Source organism: Mercenaria mercenaria, chromosome 3 (assembly GCF_021730395.1).
Source record: "Mercenaria mercenaria strain notata chromosome 3, MADL_Memer_1, whole genome shotgun sequence".
Classification (NCBI taxonomy): domain Eukaryota; kingdom Metazoa; phylum Mollusca; class Bivalvia; order Venerida; family Veneridae; genus Mercenaria; species Mercenaria mercenaria.
Genome location: NC_069363.1, coordinates 60,100,247 through 60,118,856, shown reverse-complemented (window position 1 = coordinate 60,118,856; position 18,610 = coordinate 60,100,247). Strand labels below are relative to the sequence as shown.

The 18,610-nt window shown below is 35.9% G+C and overlaps 1 protein-coding gene and 1 long non-coding RNA gene across 2 annotated transcripts; both read right to left on the bottom strand.

Annotated features, from left to right (window-relative positions):
- Positions 1 to 7,646: 7,646 nt before the first annotated feature.
- Positions 7,647 to 8,889, bottom strand: LOC128555657 (uncharacterized). Its single transcript, XR_008370248.1, has 2 exons — positions 8,771 to 8,889; positions 7,647 to 8,434 (listed from the first exon to the last, which is right to left on the bottom strand). It is a non-coding gene; the product is annotated as an uncharacterized LOC128555657 (long non-coding RNA).
- Positions 8,890 to 9,191: 302 nt separating this feature from the next.
- LOC123524518 (uncharacterized) lies at positions 9,192 to 17,285 on the bottom strand. Its single transcript, XM_045302764.2, has 12 exons — positions 17,268 to 17,285; positions 16,875 to 17,061; positions 13,938 to 14,049; positions 13,301 to 13,403; positions 13,032 to 13,142; positions 12,355 to 12,510; positions 11,409 to 11,534; positions 10,806 to 10,958; positions 10,366 to 10,536; positions 9,809 to 9,906; positions 9,476 to 9,598; positions 9,192 to 9,282 (listed from the first exon to the last, which is right to left on the bottom strand). The coding sequence occupies exons 1-9, from the start codon at positions 17,283 to 17,285 to the stop codon at positions 10,531 to 10,533; spliced, it is 972 nt and encodes a 323-aa protein (XP_045158699.2). The 3' UTR covers positions 9,192 to 9,282; positions 9,476 to 9,598; positions 9,809 to 9,906; positions 10,366 to 10,530.
- Positions 17,286 to 18,610: the final 1,325 nt, after the last annotated feature.

Below are 18,610 nucleotides of genomic sequence, written 5' to 3'. Positions count from 1 at the left end.
ACCTACAACATTCAAGTTCGGACCACCTGTATGGTTTTGAGTGGCAAGATGAACCTTGACATGAGTTGACCTTGATTTTGACCCAGTGACCTACTTTCACATTTTTGTAGCAACAGCCTTCAAATTTGGACCACATGCATAGTTTTGTGCACGGAAAAAAACTTTGACCTTGATATTGACCTAGTGACCTACTTTCACATTTTTCAAGGTACAGGCTTCAAATTTGAGCCACATGCATAGTTCTGTGTTCTGAAATAAAAATTGACCTTGATTTTGACCTAGTGACCTACTTTCACATTTCTCAAGCTACAGCCTTCAGATTTGGACCTCATGCATAGTCTTGTGTTCCGAAATGAAATTTGACCTTCATTTTGACCTAGTGACCTACTTTCACATTTCTCAAGCTACAGCCTTCAAATTTGGACCACATGCATAATTTTGTGTACCGAAACAAACTTTGACCTTTACATTGACCTAGTGATCTACTTTCACATTATTGAAGGTACAGGCCTCAAATTTGGACCACATGCATAGTTCTGTGTTCCAAAATAAAATTTGACCTTGATTTTGACCTAGTTACCTACTTTCACATTTCTCGAGCTACAGCCAAATTTGGAGCTCTTGCATAGTTTTGTGTACCGAAATGAACTTTGACTTTAAGATTGACCTAGTGACCTACTTTCACATTTCTGTAGGTACAGGCTTCAAATTTAGGCGTACATGCATAGGATTGTGTACCGAAGCAAACTTTGACCTTGACATTGACCTAGTGACCTACTTTCACATTTTTGAATATACAAGCTTTAAATTTGGACCACATGTATAGATTTGTATTCTGAAGTGTAATTTGATCTTGATTTTGACCTAGTGACCTACTTCCACATTTCTAAAGCTACAGCCTTCAAATTTGGACCACTTGCATAGTTTTGTGTACCAAAATAAACTTTGACCTTAAGATTGACCTAGTGACCTACTTTAAAATTTATCAAACTACAGCCTTCAAACTTGATGCACGTGCATAGTTTTGTGTACAAAGAACTTTGTCCTTGAAACTGATATAGTGACCTACTTTCACATTTCTCAAGCTACAGGTTTCGAATTTTGACTACATGCACAGTGTTTTGTACGGAAATGAAATTTGACCTTGAGCAAGTCAATAAGTCTTAAAATTTGGAATTCTCAAAAATGGCACATTGGTGGGCGCCAAGATCACTCTGTGATCTCTTGCTTACAGTGATTATATAATTTCTGTTCCTTGTGCATTTACTGAATGCATCAAGGGGGGCATTTCATGTTCGACGAGCTCTTGTCCACATAGAAGGGATTGATATATCCAAAATTTAGTATTAGAATCGTGTTTAGAATGAAAGTTAACCCATAAAAACGAACTGTAGTGGGGATTAGGGGGGAAAATATTTTTACCTGAAATTCCAGCAAGGGCCCTTGCAAGAATTTTTGGATAAAAAAATTTTTTACGTCAAAGTACCTGATACTTTGTTTTTAGAGTATTTTTTTGTATGTTGAAAACGAATCTGAAATCCTTTTTTCGATATCGCTTCCCCTTTTCTCAGAACTTTGTTGGGTGTTTTAGGGTTCCAGTCATGAATTTGGGCTAAGTTTGATGAGTCGTTTCTCCTGAACCGAATGGCGTACTGATTGCAATTTCTTCAGAACTAATGGAGGCTATGGCATACTTTATGTTACTGCAAACACCAGATTTTTTTTTTAATTGGGGCTGGTATGAGGCGGGATTGAATATAATGTTTGGCACTACTCACCTCGAGCAGAATGGGTGTACAAACTGACCTCCTTTCGACTGATATATAATCAGAATAGCTATTATGAAACAGTATATGCCAGATTCATCACGCACAATCATTTCTTTTGTATCAGATGTTCATAAAAAAAACACTATTGATCACCAGCGTAAAACAGCCCAATTTCTTGGGGTGCCCATCCCACCCTAGTTCGCATAGAAGGAATTATTATATACAAAAATGAGTATCAGAATCGTGTTAAAAATGAAAGTTTACCCATAAAAACGAACTGTAGAAGCGATTAGAGGGAAAAATATTTTTTACCCGAAGAATTTTGGGTAAAAAACTTTTTTCCTTTAAAGTACCTGATACTTTGTTTTTAGTGTATCTTTTGCACGCTGAAAACGAATCTGAAATCATTTTTTTTTTTTCGATATATCTTCTCCTTTTCTCAGAACTTTGGTGGGTGTTTTAGGGTTCCAGTCATGAATTTGGGCTAAGTTTGATGAGTCGTTTCTTATGAACCGAATGGCGTACTGATTGCAATTTCTTCGAAGCTAATGTAGGAGGCTATGGCATACTTTATGTTACTGCAAAGTACCAGACTTTTTTTTAGCTCACCTGTCACAAAGTGACAAGGTGAGCTTTTGTGATCGTGCAGCGTCCGTCGTCCGTCGTGCTTGAGTGCGTGCGTGCGTGCGTGCGTCAGTCCGTAAACTTTTGCTTGTGACCGCTCTAGAGGTCACATTTTTCATGGGATCTTTATGAAAGTTGCTCAGAATGTTCATCTTGATGATATCTAGGTCATAGTGATGGGCAAATCGGTTAGATTTGCCAACCGATTAATCGGCATAATCGGACAAGCCAACCGATTCGATTAATCGGACATAATCGGATAATCGGTTACTCTAGTTGCATATCTATAAGTTCACCTCACAGTATATGTTTTATGTCATTATTTAAGAAATGAACCACACAGACATCAAATATCATACTTATATTGTATCCCTTCATAAACACGAGTAAGTTAACACCATAAAAGTAAAATATTTGTGAAGATAGTAAACTTTAAATCAGGTACTCGTCTTAATTTCACTAGGGACTTATCCAGTGATATTGTGTTATCAAATTAAAAAAATTTGGAACAAAAAAAAGTATTAACGATTTATTAATTCTTAGTTAACGACTGGAATGATTTCAATCCCTGCATATTGCCATACTAATGCCAAGAGTTTAGGTTGATGGTTTTCTCGGCTTAATTTTGTAAAAGCCATATATCTTCCAAAATCTGGTTGATCACAGATGACCTCAATTTCTTTCGAGACTTTAGAGGAAGACATTTTACGTACAGTAGTTTCCCTTGGCGTAATTGCCCCGAAGAACCGTAAATACCAGAAAGTAAAAGTAAAAGAAACAACTAAATTATCCGTTTAGGGTGCCAAGTAATTAATCGGTCATGAAAAGTGAAGTCGGCGATCGCGCTCATGAATGCAACGCCGACGATTATTCGATTGTCGCCGATTGTCGGCCCATCACTACTAGGTCAGGTTCGAAACTGGGTCACGTGTCTTCAAAAACTAGGTCAGTAGGTCTAAAAATAGAAAAACCTTGTGACCTCTCTAGAGGCCATATATTTCACAAGATCTTCATGAAAATTGGTCAGAATATTCACCTTGATGATACCTAGGTCAAGTTCGAAACTGGGTCACGTGCCATCAAAAACTAGGTCAGTAGGTCTAAAAATAGAAAAACCTTGTGACCTCTCTAGAGGCCATATATTTCAAAAGATCTTCATGAAAATTGGTTAGAATGTTCATCTTGATGATATCTAGGTCAGGTTCGAAACTGGGTCACTTGCCTTCAAAAACTAGGTCAGTAGGTCTAAAAATAGAAAAACCTTGTGACCTCTCTAGAGGCCATATATTTCAAAAGATCTTATGAAAATTGGTCTAGAATGTTCACCTTGATGATATCTAGGTCAAGTTCGAAACTGGGTCACTGCCTTCAAAAACTAGGTCAGTAGGTCTAAAAATAGAAAAACCTTGTGACCTCTCTAGAGGCCATATATTTCACAAGATCTTCATGAAAATTGGTAGAGGTTCACCTTGATGATATCTAGGTCAGAGTTCGAAAACTGGGTCACGTGCCTTCAAAAACTAGGTCAGTTAGGTCAAAAATTGAAAAACCTTGTGACCTCTCTAAAGGCCATATTTCTCAAGGATCTTTATGAAATTGGTTAGAGTGTCACTTGATGATATCGTGGCAGTTCGAAACTGGGTCACGTGCCATCAAAAACTAGGTCAGTTGGTCAAATAATGAAAAACCTTGTGACCTCTCTAAGGCCATATTTTCAGGGATCTTATGAAAGTTGGTCTGAGTGTTCATCTTGATGATATTAGGCCAAGTTCGAAATGGGTCACGGTGGTCAAAAACTAGGTCGTAGGTCAAAAATAGAAAAACCTTGTGACCTCTCTTAAGGCCATATTTACAAGGATCTGTATGAAAGTTGGTCTGAATGTTCACTTGATGATATCTAGGTCAAGTTCGAAACTGGGTCACGTGCGATCAGAAAACTAGTGTCTGTTAGGTCAAAATTAGAAAAACCTTGTGACCTCTCTAGAGCTAGTATTACAAGTCCATGAAATGGTCAAATGTTCACTTAGAATCTATCATTCGAACTGGACGTCATCAAAACTAGGCAGTTGTCTAAAATGAAAACTTGTCCTCTAAGCCATATATTCATGAATCTCATAAATGGTCAAGTTCACTGAATCTAGTCAGTCGAAGTGATCACGTGCCTTTAAAAACTAGGTCAGTAGGTCAAATGATGGAAAAACCTTGTGACCTCTCTAGAGGCCATATTTTTCATGGGATCTGTATGAAAGTTGGTCTGAATGTTCATATTGATGATATCTAGGTCAGGTTCGAATGTGGGTAACGTGCCCTCTAAAACTAGGTCAGTAGGTCAAATAATTGTAAAACCTTGTGACCTCTCTAAAGGCCATATTTTTCATGGGATCTGTATGAAAGTTGGTCTGAATGCTTATCTTGATGATATCTAGGTCAAGTTCGAAACAGAGTCATGTGCGGTCAAAAACTAGGTCAGTAGGTCTAAAAATAGAAAAACCTTGTGGCCTCTCTAGAGGCCATACCCTTGAATGGATCTTCATGAAAGTTGGTCAGAATGTTCATCTTGATGATATCTAGGTCAAATTTGAAACTGGGTCACGTGCCGTCAAAAACTAGGTCAGTAAGTCAAATAATAAAAAAACCTTGTGACCTCTCTAGAGGCCATATTTTTCATGGGATCTGTATGAAAGTTGGCCTGAATGTTCATCTTGATGATATCTAGGTCAGGTTTGAAACTGGGTCAACTGTAGTCAAAAACTAGGTCTGTAGGTCTAAAATTAGAAAAATCTTTTGACCTCTCTAGAGGCCATATTTTTCAATGGATCTTCATGAAAATTGATCTGAATGTTCACCTTGATGATATCTAGGTCAGTTTCGAAACTGGGTCAGGTGCGGTCGAAAACTAGGCCAGTAGGTATAAAAATAGAAAAACCTTGTGATCTCTCTAGAGGCCATATTTTTCATGAGATCTTCATGAAAATTGGTGAGAATGTTCACCTTGATAATATCTAGTTAAAATTCAAAACAGGGTCACGTACCTTCGAAAACTAGGTCAATAGGTCAAATAATAGAAAAACCTTGTGACCTCTCTAGAGACCATATTTATACCCCCACCAAACTTGTTTGAGGGGGGTATATAGGAGGCAGTTTTGTCGCGTCGCGTCCCGTCCCGAAATCTATTATCTCAGTTATTACCAAATGGATTTGATTCAAACTTAAAATACATGTTCCACCTTATCACCCACATCATGTGACACAAGGTGCATAACTCTTGACACAAAGTTTTCATGAATTATGTCCCCTTTTACTTAGAATTTAAGGTTAATTTTGTTGTATTTTCACTATATCTCAGTTATTACTAAATGGATTTGATTCAAACTTAAAATAGATGTTCCACCTCATCACCCACATCATGTGCCCACATCATGTGACACAAGGTGCATAACTCTGACACCAAGTTTTCATGAATTATGTCCCCTTTTACTTAGAATTTAAGGTTAATTTTGTTGTATTTTCACTATATCTCAGTTATTACTAAATGGATTTGATTCAAACTTAAAACAGTTGTTCCACCTCATCACCCAGATGATGTGACATAAGGTGCTTAACTATGACATAAATTTTTTAGGAATTATGTCCCCTTTTACTTTAAATTTATGGTTGATTTTGGTGTATTTTCACTATATCTCAATTATTACAAAATGGATTTGATTCAAACTTAAAATAGATGTTCCACCTCATCAGCCACATCATGTGACACAAGGTGCATAACTCTGACACCAATTTTTCATGAATTATGCCCCTTTTTACTTAGAATTTAAGGTTAATTTTGATGTATTTTCACTATATCTCAGTTACTACTGAATGGATTTGATCCAGACTTAAAATAGATGTTACACCTCATCACCCACATCATGTGACACAAGGTGCATAACTCTGACACTAATTTTTCTTGAATTGTGTCCCCTTTTACCTAGAATTTAAGGTTAATTTTGATGTATTTTCACTATATCTCAATCTGATTGGCTTAGAGCCAAAGGGAAGTAACCTTTTTTTTTTTTACTTTTGTACTGAGTTTCTTCCCCTTAAATTCCAGGAATTAGTCTATTTTTAGAAATCCTATTTTTAGATTTTCAGTACTTTAGGTATTTTTCTAACTTTTTTATTATAAGTCCTATGTAAAAAGTAAAAACATTTTTCTGTGGTAACATGGGTCGGTAAGACACTTTTTTGTATTCACTTTTAGTGTATCTCTAATATTAGAGATTTAATATATTTACTTGTATTACTATACTAGTATTATACTAGTATTACTTATATGTGGAAGCCCAGGATGAAGTACTCCAAAGTATTTTTAAGATTCCTTATGGTTGCCATTCTTCTGTGACAAGACCGTATGGTGGGGGTATGAGTCACTCCTGTGACAGTTCTAGTTTTCAATGGATCTTCATGAAAATTGGTCAGAATTTTTATCTTGATAATATCAAGGTCAAGTTCAAAACCGGGTCACATGAGCTCAAAAACTAGGTCACTATATCAAATAGTAGAAAAAACGACGTAATACTCAAAACTGGGTCATGTGGGAAGAGGTAGCGATTCAGGACCATCATGGTCCTCTTGTTTTAATTGGGGCTGGTATGAGGCGGGTTTGAATATAATGTTTCGCACTACTCACCTCGAGCAGAATGTGTGTTAAACTGACCTCCTTTCGACTGATATATTATCAATAGCTATTATGAAACAGTATAGGCCAAATTAATCACGTACAATCATTTTATTTGTATTAGATGTCCAGTAAAACACTTATTAAGCCCCAGCATAAAACAGCCCAATTTTTTTGGGTGTCCACCCCACCCTAGTTCTCTCAGAAGGAGTTAGATTATCAAGAAATGAGTATCAGAATCGTGTTTAGAATGAAAGTTAATCCATAAAAACGAACTATAAGGGGGTTTATGGGGGAAATTATTTTTTACCTAAATTTCAGTAAGGGTATCCCTTGCAAGAATTATGGGTAGAATTTTTTCTACTTTATAGTATCTGATACCTTTTTTAAGGGTATATTTTGTACGGTGAAAATGAATCTGATTTTCAAACAATTCAACTTCTTCCGTGAGTACTTTAGGTTAACAATGCGACTACATGCAATTGTAGCGGCCTTTAAATTGTAAGGTTGCTTAATCAATTAGGCACTTAAGTGTTGTATTTGTATGGCTAATGTCGTTAGTTCAACATTAAAATGGCAATAACTAAACAACTCTGTTCGATCATGACCAAAATTTGATATCAAGTGTCTTATAAAACATAATAACAACATAAAATGATATTCACTAAAATACATAGAAACAGAAGATCTATATAAAAAAAAGAGGATGTGTAAACAAATTAATTAGTTTATGTATTTATTAATGGTCCAGATTGTGAAATATTGAACTAATGAATTTGTTCTCATGCCAACATTCATTAGTTCAATGTTTTAAATTTTGGATCATCCTTAAACTTAAGTAATCAAATAATCAAATATCACAGAATTCTGAAAATCAAAAGAAGTCTTTAAATTAAGCATATCCTAAACAAACGTTAACAAGGTATCAACATAATAAAATATTTACTAAAATACATAAATATGAAGAAACATCAAAAAAGAGTATGTGTAAACAAATTAATTAAATAATGAAATGATCCAAACTTTGAAATATTGAACTAATGCATGTGATCTCACTCCACCATCCATTAGTTCAATATTTCAAAGTTTTTGATCATCCTTAAACTAAATCCTTAAACTAAAACAATTAAATAATTAAATATCACAGAGTTCCTAAAGTCAAAAGAAGTAGAATAAATTAAGCATAATTATCTAAATCAAACGTTAACATAATCAAAATAAATCCGCGTATAAAACACAAAAGTCGCCTGAAAAATTCCAATGTCATTAACATTTCTTCTTCATTATCTTCACTAGATTCCTGATTTTTTCTCTGATCTGCTCACTTGAGAATCTTTCCCACCGTCCTGCCCTTAATTGTTGCACCACATGCATAGGGACCGTGCTGAAAAAAAAAAGAAAACTGTAAATGTTCTGTGTCAAACTCAATAAGTCAACTGTAAACATTAAGGATATTGTGATTCCAGGTCAATAATTCAACAAGAATCCAGGAATTCCATCGGCCTTTTGCTATGAGTTTTCAGTCGATGAGTTAATGCCTTGATATAAATTCGACTACAAAGAAAGAATAAACCTTATCTAGCCATCTTGTTTAGTTCATCTACTCGAATCTGGTTGTTATAATTGCAATGAGATTATAGTTAAATTCCTAGATAAAAGAATTTTCATATGTCATTAAGTATCACCAATCAGAAATTATTAAGAACATAAGTTTACTTACGAGTTATTTTCAACCAACTCCTTGATGGCATCCCGGTACACATTTTGAACCTCCTCTGTCTCTTCTTTGGTCCAGTACTGCTTTGCCTTTCTCGTTCACAGTTTGCTGGAACTATTTTTTTTTTTTTTTTTTTTTTTTTTGTTTTGGGTTTAACGCCGTTTTTTCAACAGTATTTCAGTCATGTAACGGCGGGCAGTTAACCTAACCAGTGTTCCTGGGTTCTGTACCAGTACAAACCTGTTCTCCGCAAGTAACTGCCAACTTCCCCACATGAATTATCAGAGGTGGAGGCCTAATGATTTCAGACACAATGTCGTTTATCAAATAGTCACGAAGAACATACGCCCCGCCCGAGGATCGAACTCGTGACCCCGCGATCCGTAGACCAACGCTCTTACCTACTGAGCTAAGCGGGCGGGCTTGGAACTATTGTTGGACCTATTACACTCCACCTCCCCATCTTCCTCATCGTCGACCTGCCTCCTATAAAATTCAAAATCATCTATAGCTCCCTGAAATCATAAACATATGTTGATCTGTATGAATCTAGAGAAAAAATACTAAGGAAAAGATTTAAATTTGATACGATGGAGACTTTCACCGGTATTTTCTGTACATAATTTTTCAAGAATGACTTTTTCATTTTTTCAAAACGTGTTACATTCTTTACTTATTACATATAGGATTATCAAGATGAAAATGTACCTGTAGCTCTTCTAGGTTCTGGTCAGTGCCGTCAAAGTGGGTTTCTTGGATCTTATGATTTTTCAGGTCCTCCTTTGTGAGCCATTTTAATACCACTTGGCATCGTCTCTTTATATCCTTGGTCTGTAATAGAGATATAGGAAAATGCATCATACCCCGCAACCAGTATATCAGGATTTACAATTAATGGGGTACGTTCTCTCTGAAAACAGATTTGAAAAGATCAAAGTCTGTCTGTCTTAAAGAGATTTTTAATATAATGAGATTTTGTTTCAATTTGCTTATATTTGAAACTGTATGTGCCATAGTCTATAGGGCTACATTAATCTTTACCAGTTGTTTCTGCTCTTCTTTAGAGCTTGCATTGAACTGCATTTCCTTCTGTGTCTCTTCTTGGTTATACAGCCGACTGTACGTCGTTTGGCTTCTGGCTTTACAAGAAAAAATTAAATTATGTTTTCTATTAACCAAAATTGTACTTTTATCTTTTAACTTTTCTTGATAGTATTATCATTCCACATGGCTTGATTAATATATATATCCAACTTTAGGGTTTCCCTGGATAAAGAAGGCCCAAGCATTAACATGCAAACAAAAGTACTAGGTATTTTCTTTTGATGTATCATCTGTCCATGTACGTGTTTGTATTTCAGCCTGAAATTCAGGGTTGAAGGCTTGAATAGAACTAGTTCCTTGTCATCCCGGTGTCAATTGCTTAAGCAATTAAGCAACTTGCTGTCCATCATTCTATAGAAAGAATGACATATTCAAGGTTTAAAATGGAACTGAACTTTAAAGAAGTACCGCTAGCGCCATTTAAGAACAGTTACGTCATGATACATATTGTAGAAATGCACTGCTATGGCAACACATGAATTTAATGATCTTACACTTGTTCGACCAGATCATAATGTCTGTCAGCTGTGCTCTTTTTATGACATAGCATAGATGCACAATCCTCTGCCAGATGCCTTTTTCTCACTCTAACGTCGGTTGTAATCACTTTTCTCTGCCTTGTCAAGGAGGGTATATATCCTGGATAATGGCCAGTCATCTCAGCTCTGAAGTATATAGTGAATACATGCAAGCGCCCATATAGTCAAAAATGTATATCAGATGACAGAAATATTTTTTTAGTGCCTAAACGAACATCTGGAAGAAGAATGCGATATGCCTAGTAGACATGTAACTGTTAACTTACTCTTTTCCCGGTAGGATTTTAGTCGAAGAAAAACTTAATGAAAATACTACTTACTTTTCCCAGGCATGTTTCTACAAGGGTATGTTTAATTGATTATTTAGGTTATAAATCAGGAAAGGTAGTACTTACTTCTTCTAGGCTCTCTTCAGCCATTTGTCGATTATTGTATGAGCTAGCTATGGGCTTCAAGTCAGCATCTGATGTTTTGAAGACGTATAACTCATCAGAATTGTTATCTCCGTATATCAATTTGCGTGTGACAGCTGAGAATTCTGCAAGTTCCTATAAAAAAACATGCAAATATGGCATCGAAACGTCATTACATGTTAATGAATGAATGAATTCACTATCAACATAAGAGTGTCTGGCAATGGAAACCTCAGTAGTAATCAGGAAATTCTGCGACAAACACGTTACTGTACGGAGCGGTCTGTAAGCTACGACATGCAAGTGACTTGATGATTAACTAGAAACATCGTTCAGGAGAAAACCCTAAAACCATATTTTACTTTAACAGCAAAGCATTTTCATAATATTCTCTTCAACTACATCGGATTGTCTGTCAACCCAGATAGTAGCACAGGCATACTTTGTCAGGCCGGTGTATGAATTTATGAATGAAGTGAGCTTAAATTAAATGATAAAAACATGAAAACATGAATGATTTTATCATTTCTGCAGAACTGTATTGCAGTTAAGATAAAAATTGAAAAACAAAAAAACCTGTTTTACCTTGTACAATTCTGAGCTGACGTGGATGGTCGCTTCGTATAGAAATCCGGTCTTGTGATCATCTAGCAACAAAGTTCTCATATTTGGATCGTCTTTGAACGGTTTTGTTCTCTTTACATGTTTGTACTATAACAAGAAACAAGTCAACTCAATCAATGCACTAGAGAAGGCATACATGTAGACACACACAAAAGATTGGCAAGACATATCCAAAATACATATTTCTTTCGATCACTTTGACATAGCAAAGATAGATATGTGTCGAGCCATTTGATAAATTAGACATATAACAAAAAGCAAGATGAACAACATCCATGAGACAATCTGCATGCATGCAGACATAAGAAGATACAGCGGAGCAGAGATTTTTATCTATATGAATATATAAATGTACAAATAATTGAATGACAATGTAATATTCCCCTGATGAGCTATTAAGCGAAATGCATGTTGGGAAAATCTAAAAATTCTAATGTCCGTAGTAGTATACTTCGAACAGTTTCGCAGCCTGCTTGGAGCTGGAGCTGGAGCCATACCACGTGACTATGACGTCACTAACTAACAACAGAGACTAGGTGAGTCAATCGGAAATTACCATGACGTTACTGCCACATCAAACATTCCAAACTAACAATAGTTGTTAGTTTGGAATGTTGGGTGCGGCAGTGACGTCATGGGTTTTTCCCCCGTTAGCCCCGCCCCCACGCGATGACGTCATAGTCACGTGGTATGGCTCCAGCTCAAAGCAGGCTGCGAAACTGTCCGAAGTATACTACTGTCCATTTCGTATTTTCTGTTTTGGATATATATAGTTCTGATTATGGACATAATATATATACACAGAATGCAACCAAGCAAACATAGTAGAATCTTTTGTTTGGTAGACACTGTGCAACACCTCTCAAAGCTGTAGCAAAGACTTAAACAGGAGTCAGATATTACTTACTTTCATGTTGCGGAACTCCCCGCACCTCGTTCCAGTCCTAGCGGCCATTTCCACTAGCAGTATCCCCCTCATTTCTCTCCACACGGAAGGATTACCGTTCTTCCACTGCTGTCGCACTGCCATGACATAGGGAGAACTCCTAAATAAGTTAACCATCTGTAAATCAAAAAAGAAAAGACCCTGAACTTTTAAATCTCATGTGCGGAGCTGTGGCCCGGTGGAATGACGTTGGCTTACAGATCGATAGGTCACGGGTTTGAATTCCGTTATGGGCATCGCGTTTTTCCTTGAGCAAGAACCTCACCTCATATTGCTCCTCTAAAGGTATGTTAATGAGTACCAGAGAGGGAAGAAAGCCAACGTGTCCAGGCTGCAACAAGCGCAATATGTTGACGGACGATTTATAACCCGATGATCGGGGCAATATACTTGTAAAGCACTCTTATATAATAATATAATTATAATTATATATGATATATGGTATATTATCATAACAAATATGCTATGATTGACAAGCTTATACGTCTTAAATGTAATTTTCTGCTCAAGTCGAGGTCAGCAGGCGTTGACTGTAGTATGCATTTCCACTCTCCCCCGTGAAATTGCTCTTTCGAACCGAGCCTGCAACATTTTAATTCTGCGGTCTGTGAGAGATTTCAATTTGCTTTCTATTTTACCTCAGTTGGGTCCTTCGGCAGAACGTTGATCTCGTCTCTCCTTAACTGTTTACGCCGCCAAACCTCCGCCTTCTTAGTTGCTGATGATAGGTTTGATAAAGTCATCTTTGTCTGAAAGAAGAACATGGTCAGGAACATCGAAAACAGAACAATGTACTTTCATGCATATTCACTGTGATTCTTTAATGCCAAAAGGCCATATAAATATTTATTCGAAAACAAGTATCACGATGCATTTATTTATTGATCATTCAATTGAATAGACCTACCGTCTTGTGCACTGCCTCTGATATCAGTTCTGCATACAACAGGTAGTCTATAAAGCTGTTGATAGAACAGTAAGCAGCCCTTACTGTTCCTGGCTTCAAATGTCTTCAACATGTATCCGTCATAGAGCTCTATATTAGTATCGTCCATCAACAACGGACTCAGCTCAACCTCCTCATTGTAGCCAACGAGAGCTAGAAACCTGTTTATCTGAAATAAGATAAAAAACGCATGGTGCTCTTGAACGAAAAGAAATGCAATTAAGTATTAAGAATGCGTAAATGAGTTTCTGTGAATCTTTGAAAGCTAAAGGACTTGTGCAATTTTGGACATAAGGACTGCTTTGGTTTAGTGACTAAGGTATCGACCGCTCATTCCAGATGCCCTAGGCTCATATTTTACTACGGTTACAATATTACCTCTATGATGACACTGGTACTAGTTTGTCAAGGAAACTGACACGACATTTAATCTAATAACCTTAAATCTGTTAATCAAGTTAGGATAAATAAGGTTAATCCAATATTTGAATATATTTACGCCCGCTTATCTCAGAAGGCAAGTTCTATCCCCGGGTGGGCCATGTTTTCCGTGAAGATTTGATAAGAAACACTGAGTTTCAAATCATTCGCGTTCCACCTCTGATTCATGAGTGGAAGTTGGCAGTTACGTTCGGAGAACAGAGTAAGTGCTGGTACAAAATCCAGGAACACTGGTTTGGTAAAATACCAGCTGTAGCATGACTGAAATACTGTTGAAAAACGGCATTTTACCGAACACAAACAAACATACACAGATGCTACGTACCATCACCTTTCCCTTCATCACCTGTTCCTCCTCCTTCCCCCCACCAATCCTCCTCTGTCTCTAACCAGCCCATTCTGTCACTTCATTGACTGCAAAATATAAACTTTGGTAGAATCTAGATGGTGTAGTATAAAGGAGAAAAGCTTGCTCTGGACTAAGATAGGAAGCGATCTGAGCATGGCATTATCACTACTTAAAACACGGTTGTGATGTAATCCTTTGTTAGTTTTGTCCATTATATAGGTTATTGTACCGATACCGCTCAATACACACGATTATTTTACTATACCTGTCCATTATTAACCTGTAAGAGTCCATTCTTAAAATAATGGATACTTTAAGAATGGACAGGTACAGGTTAATAATGGACAGGTATAGTACAGTCAAACTCGCTTTATACGAAGTCATCCGGACCTAAGAAATATGTTCGTATCAAACGAAATTCGTATTAATGAATGTATGACTAGATAATTTGTCCGAGCAATTTGGGCAGTATCACCGGTATCATCGGTGAATAGATTCCAAGATGATGATACATGAAAGTATTTAATAGTTTTAAACTGATTAAGTTAATTCATTCAGATAACATTGAAATTACTCAAGAAAAGTCATACTTAAACAGGTAAAACTGTTTTAATTTAAATTTTAATGTGCGGTCGAGGTCAAGAGCGCCAAATTGTATCCACCGCCAACATTGAAGCTTGTACTATATAACAAGCATTCTAAGAGGTATGGAAGTTTGTATATTTTAGAAGACACAGCCTACCGACACTAGAACGTCAATAATGTGTTTAAAATTATTTACACCTCTTTAAATATTGACCTGTTAATTGATTAAATTATTTTATATTGACATGATAGTCACAAAGGACCGAGTGTTTGTTTGTGAATAGGTGTGAACTACTCCATTGTCCAATTACCAAGCGGCACAAGCTTGACCACATTATTATTTTCAACACATTTTATAACGGCCCCGACTTCTAAAATTAATTCGCATCAAAAGATGGAAAAGTATAATATTTAAGCTTATTGGGGCTTCCAAAATGTGTTCGTATCTACCGATTATTCGTATCAAGCGAGTTCGCTATTACCGAAATAATTTTAAAAAGAAAATAGAAGTACTCGGCCGGGGAATTCGGACTTTGTTCGTTTAATCCGAAAATTCGTATCAAGCGAGTTCGTATTAAGTGGACTCGACTGTAATAACCTTGTACGTTGAGAGGTGTGAATACATCAGCCTATGAAATTCGAAACTTTTGAAATATATTAAAACTGCAACGTATTTTTTTCCAGAATTTGTAGGTGCAATAAAAAAAACCCTGATGGGGAACGTATGATTTTAACCCAATGTTTGTTTGTTTGTTTTCGGTTTAACGCCGTTTTTCAACAGTATTTTAGTCATGTAACGGCGGGCAGGTAACCTAACCAGTGTTCCTGGATTCTGTACCATGTGTTCATTCGGCGGTGCACATGGAACCTTTAATGATGCACAAAGTGCAATTCCTTGAAAAACGGATAAAATAATGGTTGGGCTCTAAACGAGAAAACAATGGGCAGAATTAAACAAACTGGAAACCAATAGCTCTATCTATTCTTTGAATAGTCGAGCTAAAAACACCTGGTTAAATTTTTTTGTCATAACTGACATTCAGAAATGTGCAATTTCACATTTCTACTACAAAGACAAACAAACAAAAAAACAAAACACTAAAAAACGTCAAATTTCCTATCGTTTTACTGCATGTTTCGGTATTTCGGTATACCGGGAAATTTGGCCGCAATGATAACAATACATTTATTTTTTTAACTTTCATAACTGGTAAACGTCGCTTATAATACGTGTTATTGTCTTCTAATAAAATTGATAGAAAACAACGTAATTGCGAGATAAGAACGATTATTTTGTAATAATGATATAAAATACATATACATACATTTTAGAATGTCTTCACCTGGACCCGTCATCTATATAAAACTGCAAACTCAGCACGAACAAAGCGTGGAAAACTATTAATACATACATCATACGGCCAAGTTAAATTTTACTTTTTGTAAAGATACTTCAAATCATACATAAATATGACAAAACGAGATATGTTCGAAACTTTCCCAAGAATCAGCACTGAATATCATTAGTGTTTAAAAAAAATCTTTTCATTGCAATAAATATTTTATGCAATCTTATTCGAACTCTATTTGACTTGGTATTTTTACTTAGCACAGAGACACAAATCAATGAATTGTCTTTGCCTCAAATAGGACAATATTAGGGACATTATATTATAATATCACGACAATCTTGATTTTTTCGTGAGGACCGTGTTTTAAGTCAGAGAAAAGCCTCAAACTATCCATTATGTGAAAGAATGGACAATCTCGGCGCGTTGCGCCTCGATTTGTCCATTCTTTCACTTAATGGACAGTTTTTGGCTTTTCTCCTTTACTTAGGCTTTGGCAAATGGGTGTAATATCATATCCGCTATCTCCTGATATGTTATCAAAATAGTCATTTTAATAAATGTTTTTTTCCAAATGCGTTACATACAAATTTCTTTTTTGCCACAGAAATTCGACAGAAACCATTCTAATGCACTGAACGTAAAACAGTCCAATAATATTTTCTTTATATATCAGAAATAACTTTGTGTGCATGTAAGTAGTGTAAAAACTCTTTGTTGTCAGGATTAATGGGGGTTTATATTAGTAAACAAGCATAAATTGTTGTCTTATGTTCATCTGATATATTTATAAACATTGACATCAACTTACAATCCCTCCTCCCTTTCATCACTCTAGCATTCTTTGGCAGTGTCAAAACATAGTCTTTTGTTAGGGTATAACCCTCCTCCTTCTGCTCCATATCAATCTCTAGGTCATCATCTGAGTCAGCATAATCATCATCATCATTATCGAGAGGCTTCGTGTCTGTTGCATGGTTTACATAGTCAAATGTCAACTGCAAAAGGGTATGATAACCATAATAAATATCCAACAGGCAAAGTCTCGTTAAGAACAGACTTAAAATCTTTTCTGTCATGGCGTCAGCTACCACAAAGTATGTAAAATTATAAGGCTATATAGATATATATGAAATAATGCAGAGCAGGCAGTTACATTAAATGTTATTTTATTGTTTTAAGAATTTTAGGATTTCATCCTTACTCTCTTAAATCCATTCATCTTTCTTATCATTACAGATGATGTTGCAGGGACGCCAATCAGCTCCGGGTGGAACTTTCTCTATGCCAAATACTGTCTTTTTTTGACGACTATTTGGTTGCAGGTGCAACGAAAAAGCCCCCTCTTCCCTCTTGACCTGAAAGTCTTGTTTCTCTCAACGGCTGTAAGGGAAGAAACATTTTCCCCCGGATGCTGCCTCCGGATGTGGTCGTTAAGACTGTAAAATAACAAAACAATGAACTGATGCTTTCATATTTTTAAATAAGTTGTCAAAGGGTTAGGGTAATACTTATATACAGAACCAAAGATTTTTTTTTTGCAATCAGTTTGGCACACTAGAGATGAATTTTTATCGGTCAGGTCGACACACCAAATATTTTTGCCTGTCTGGTTAGAATACCGTGTTTGACTGCGGATAACACATACACATAAAATCGTTTTTTTAAAACAAAAATTGAAAAACAAACACTAATTAAATACTGGGCGTAAAAAAGCCCAATTTTTAGGGGTGCCCACCCCACCATAGTTCTCATAGAAGGGGTCATAATGTCCAATAATGAACATCAGAATTATGTTTAGAATAAAAGTTAACCCATAAGAACATACTCTGGAGGTTTTACAAGGCAAAAAAGAAAGTTGCCCAAAATTTCAGCAAGGGATGCATGAATTTGGAGTAAAAAACTTTTTTCTCTCAAGAATATTTCATATCTTTTTTCTAGTGTTAATTTGGGATGCAGAACAGGAATCTGAAACCTTTTGTGAAGCAAACAACTATTTCTTCTCAAATAGTGGTTTAAACATAATGCACCTAAATATCCACTATCTAGTTCCTAAATTTCATGAAATTAAAAACATTTTGCATGTGCACAGTGAAATAGACATAGTTGGCTTCTGTGAGACCTTCTTAAATGACACATTCAGTGACAGTGAATTACAGCTTCATGATTTTCAACTTTTCAGAAAAGACCGCAGATCAAATGGAGGAGGTATCATTATTTATGTTAAATCAAATATTCCTTGCTTACGAAGAAATGACCTTGAAAACAATGAAATAGAATCAATTTGGCTAGAAATCAAACATTCAGTTCAAAAATCATTTTTATTAGGATATGTATATAGACCTCCTTCCTCACCAGCAAAGTGGAATGAATCAATGGAATATACTTTAGAGACTCTATACTGTGAAAACAAAGAAATAATTCTGCTTGGTGACTTTAATTACAACTATAATAATGATACTTGTGAAACATCTAATAATGCATGGAACAATATTGTGAATGCATTTCAATTAAATCAACTTGTTAATACACCTACCAGAGTAACCT

Excerpts from the sequence above, each read along its gene's own strand:
- LOC123524518 (XM_045302764.2), bottom strand. Across the intron at positions 14,050-16,874 it reads GATGAAAGGGAGGAGGGATT|TATTTCAGTCATGCTACAGC; the intron begins GTAAGTTGATGT and ends GTTTTTCAACAG. Across the intron at positions 11,535-12,354 it reads GGGAGTTCCGCAACATGAAA|TACAAACATGTAAAGAGAAC; the intron begins GTAAGTAATATC and ends TTCTTGTTATAG.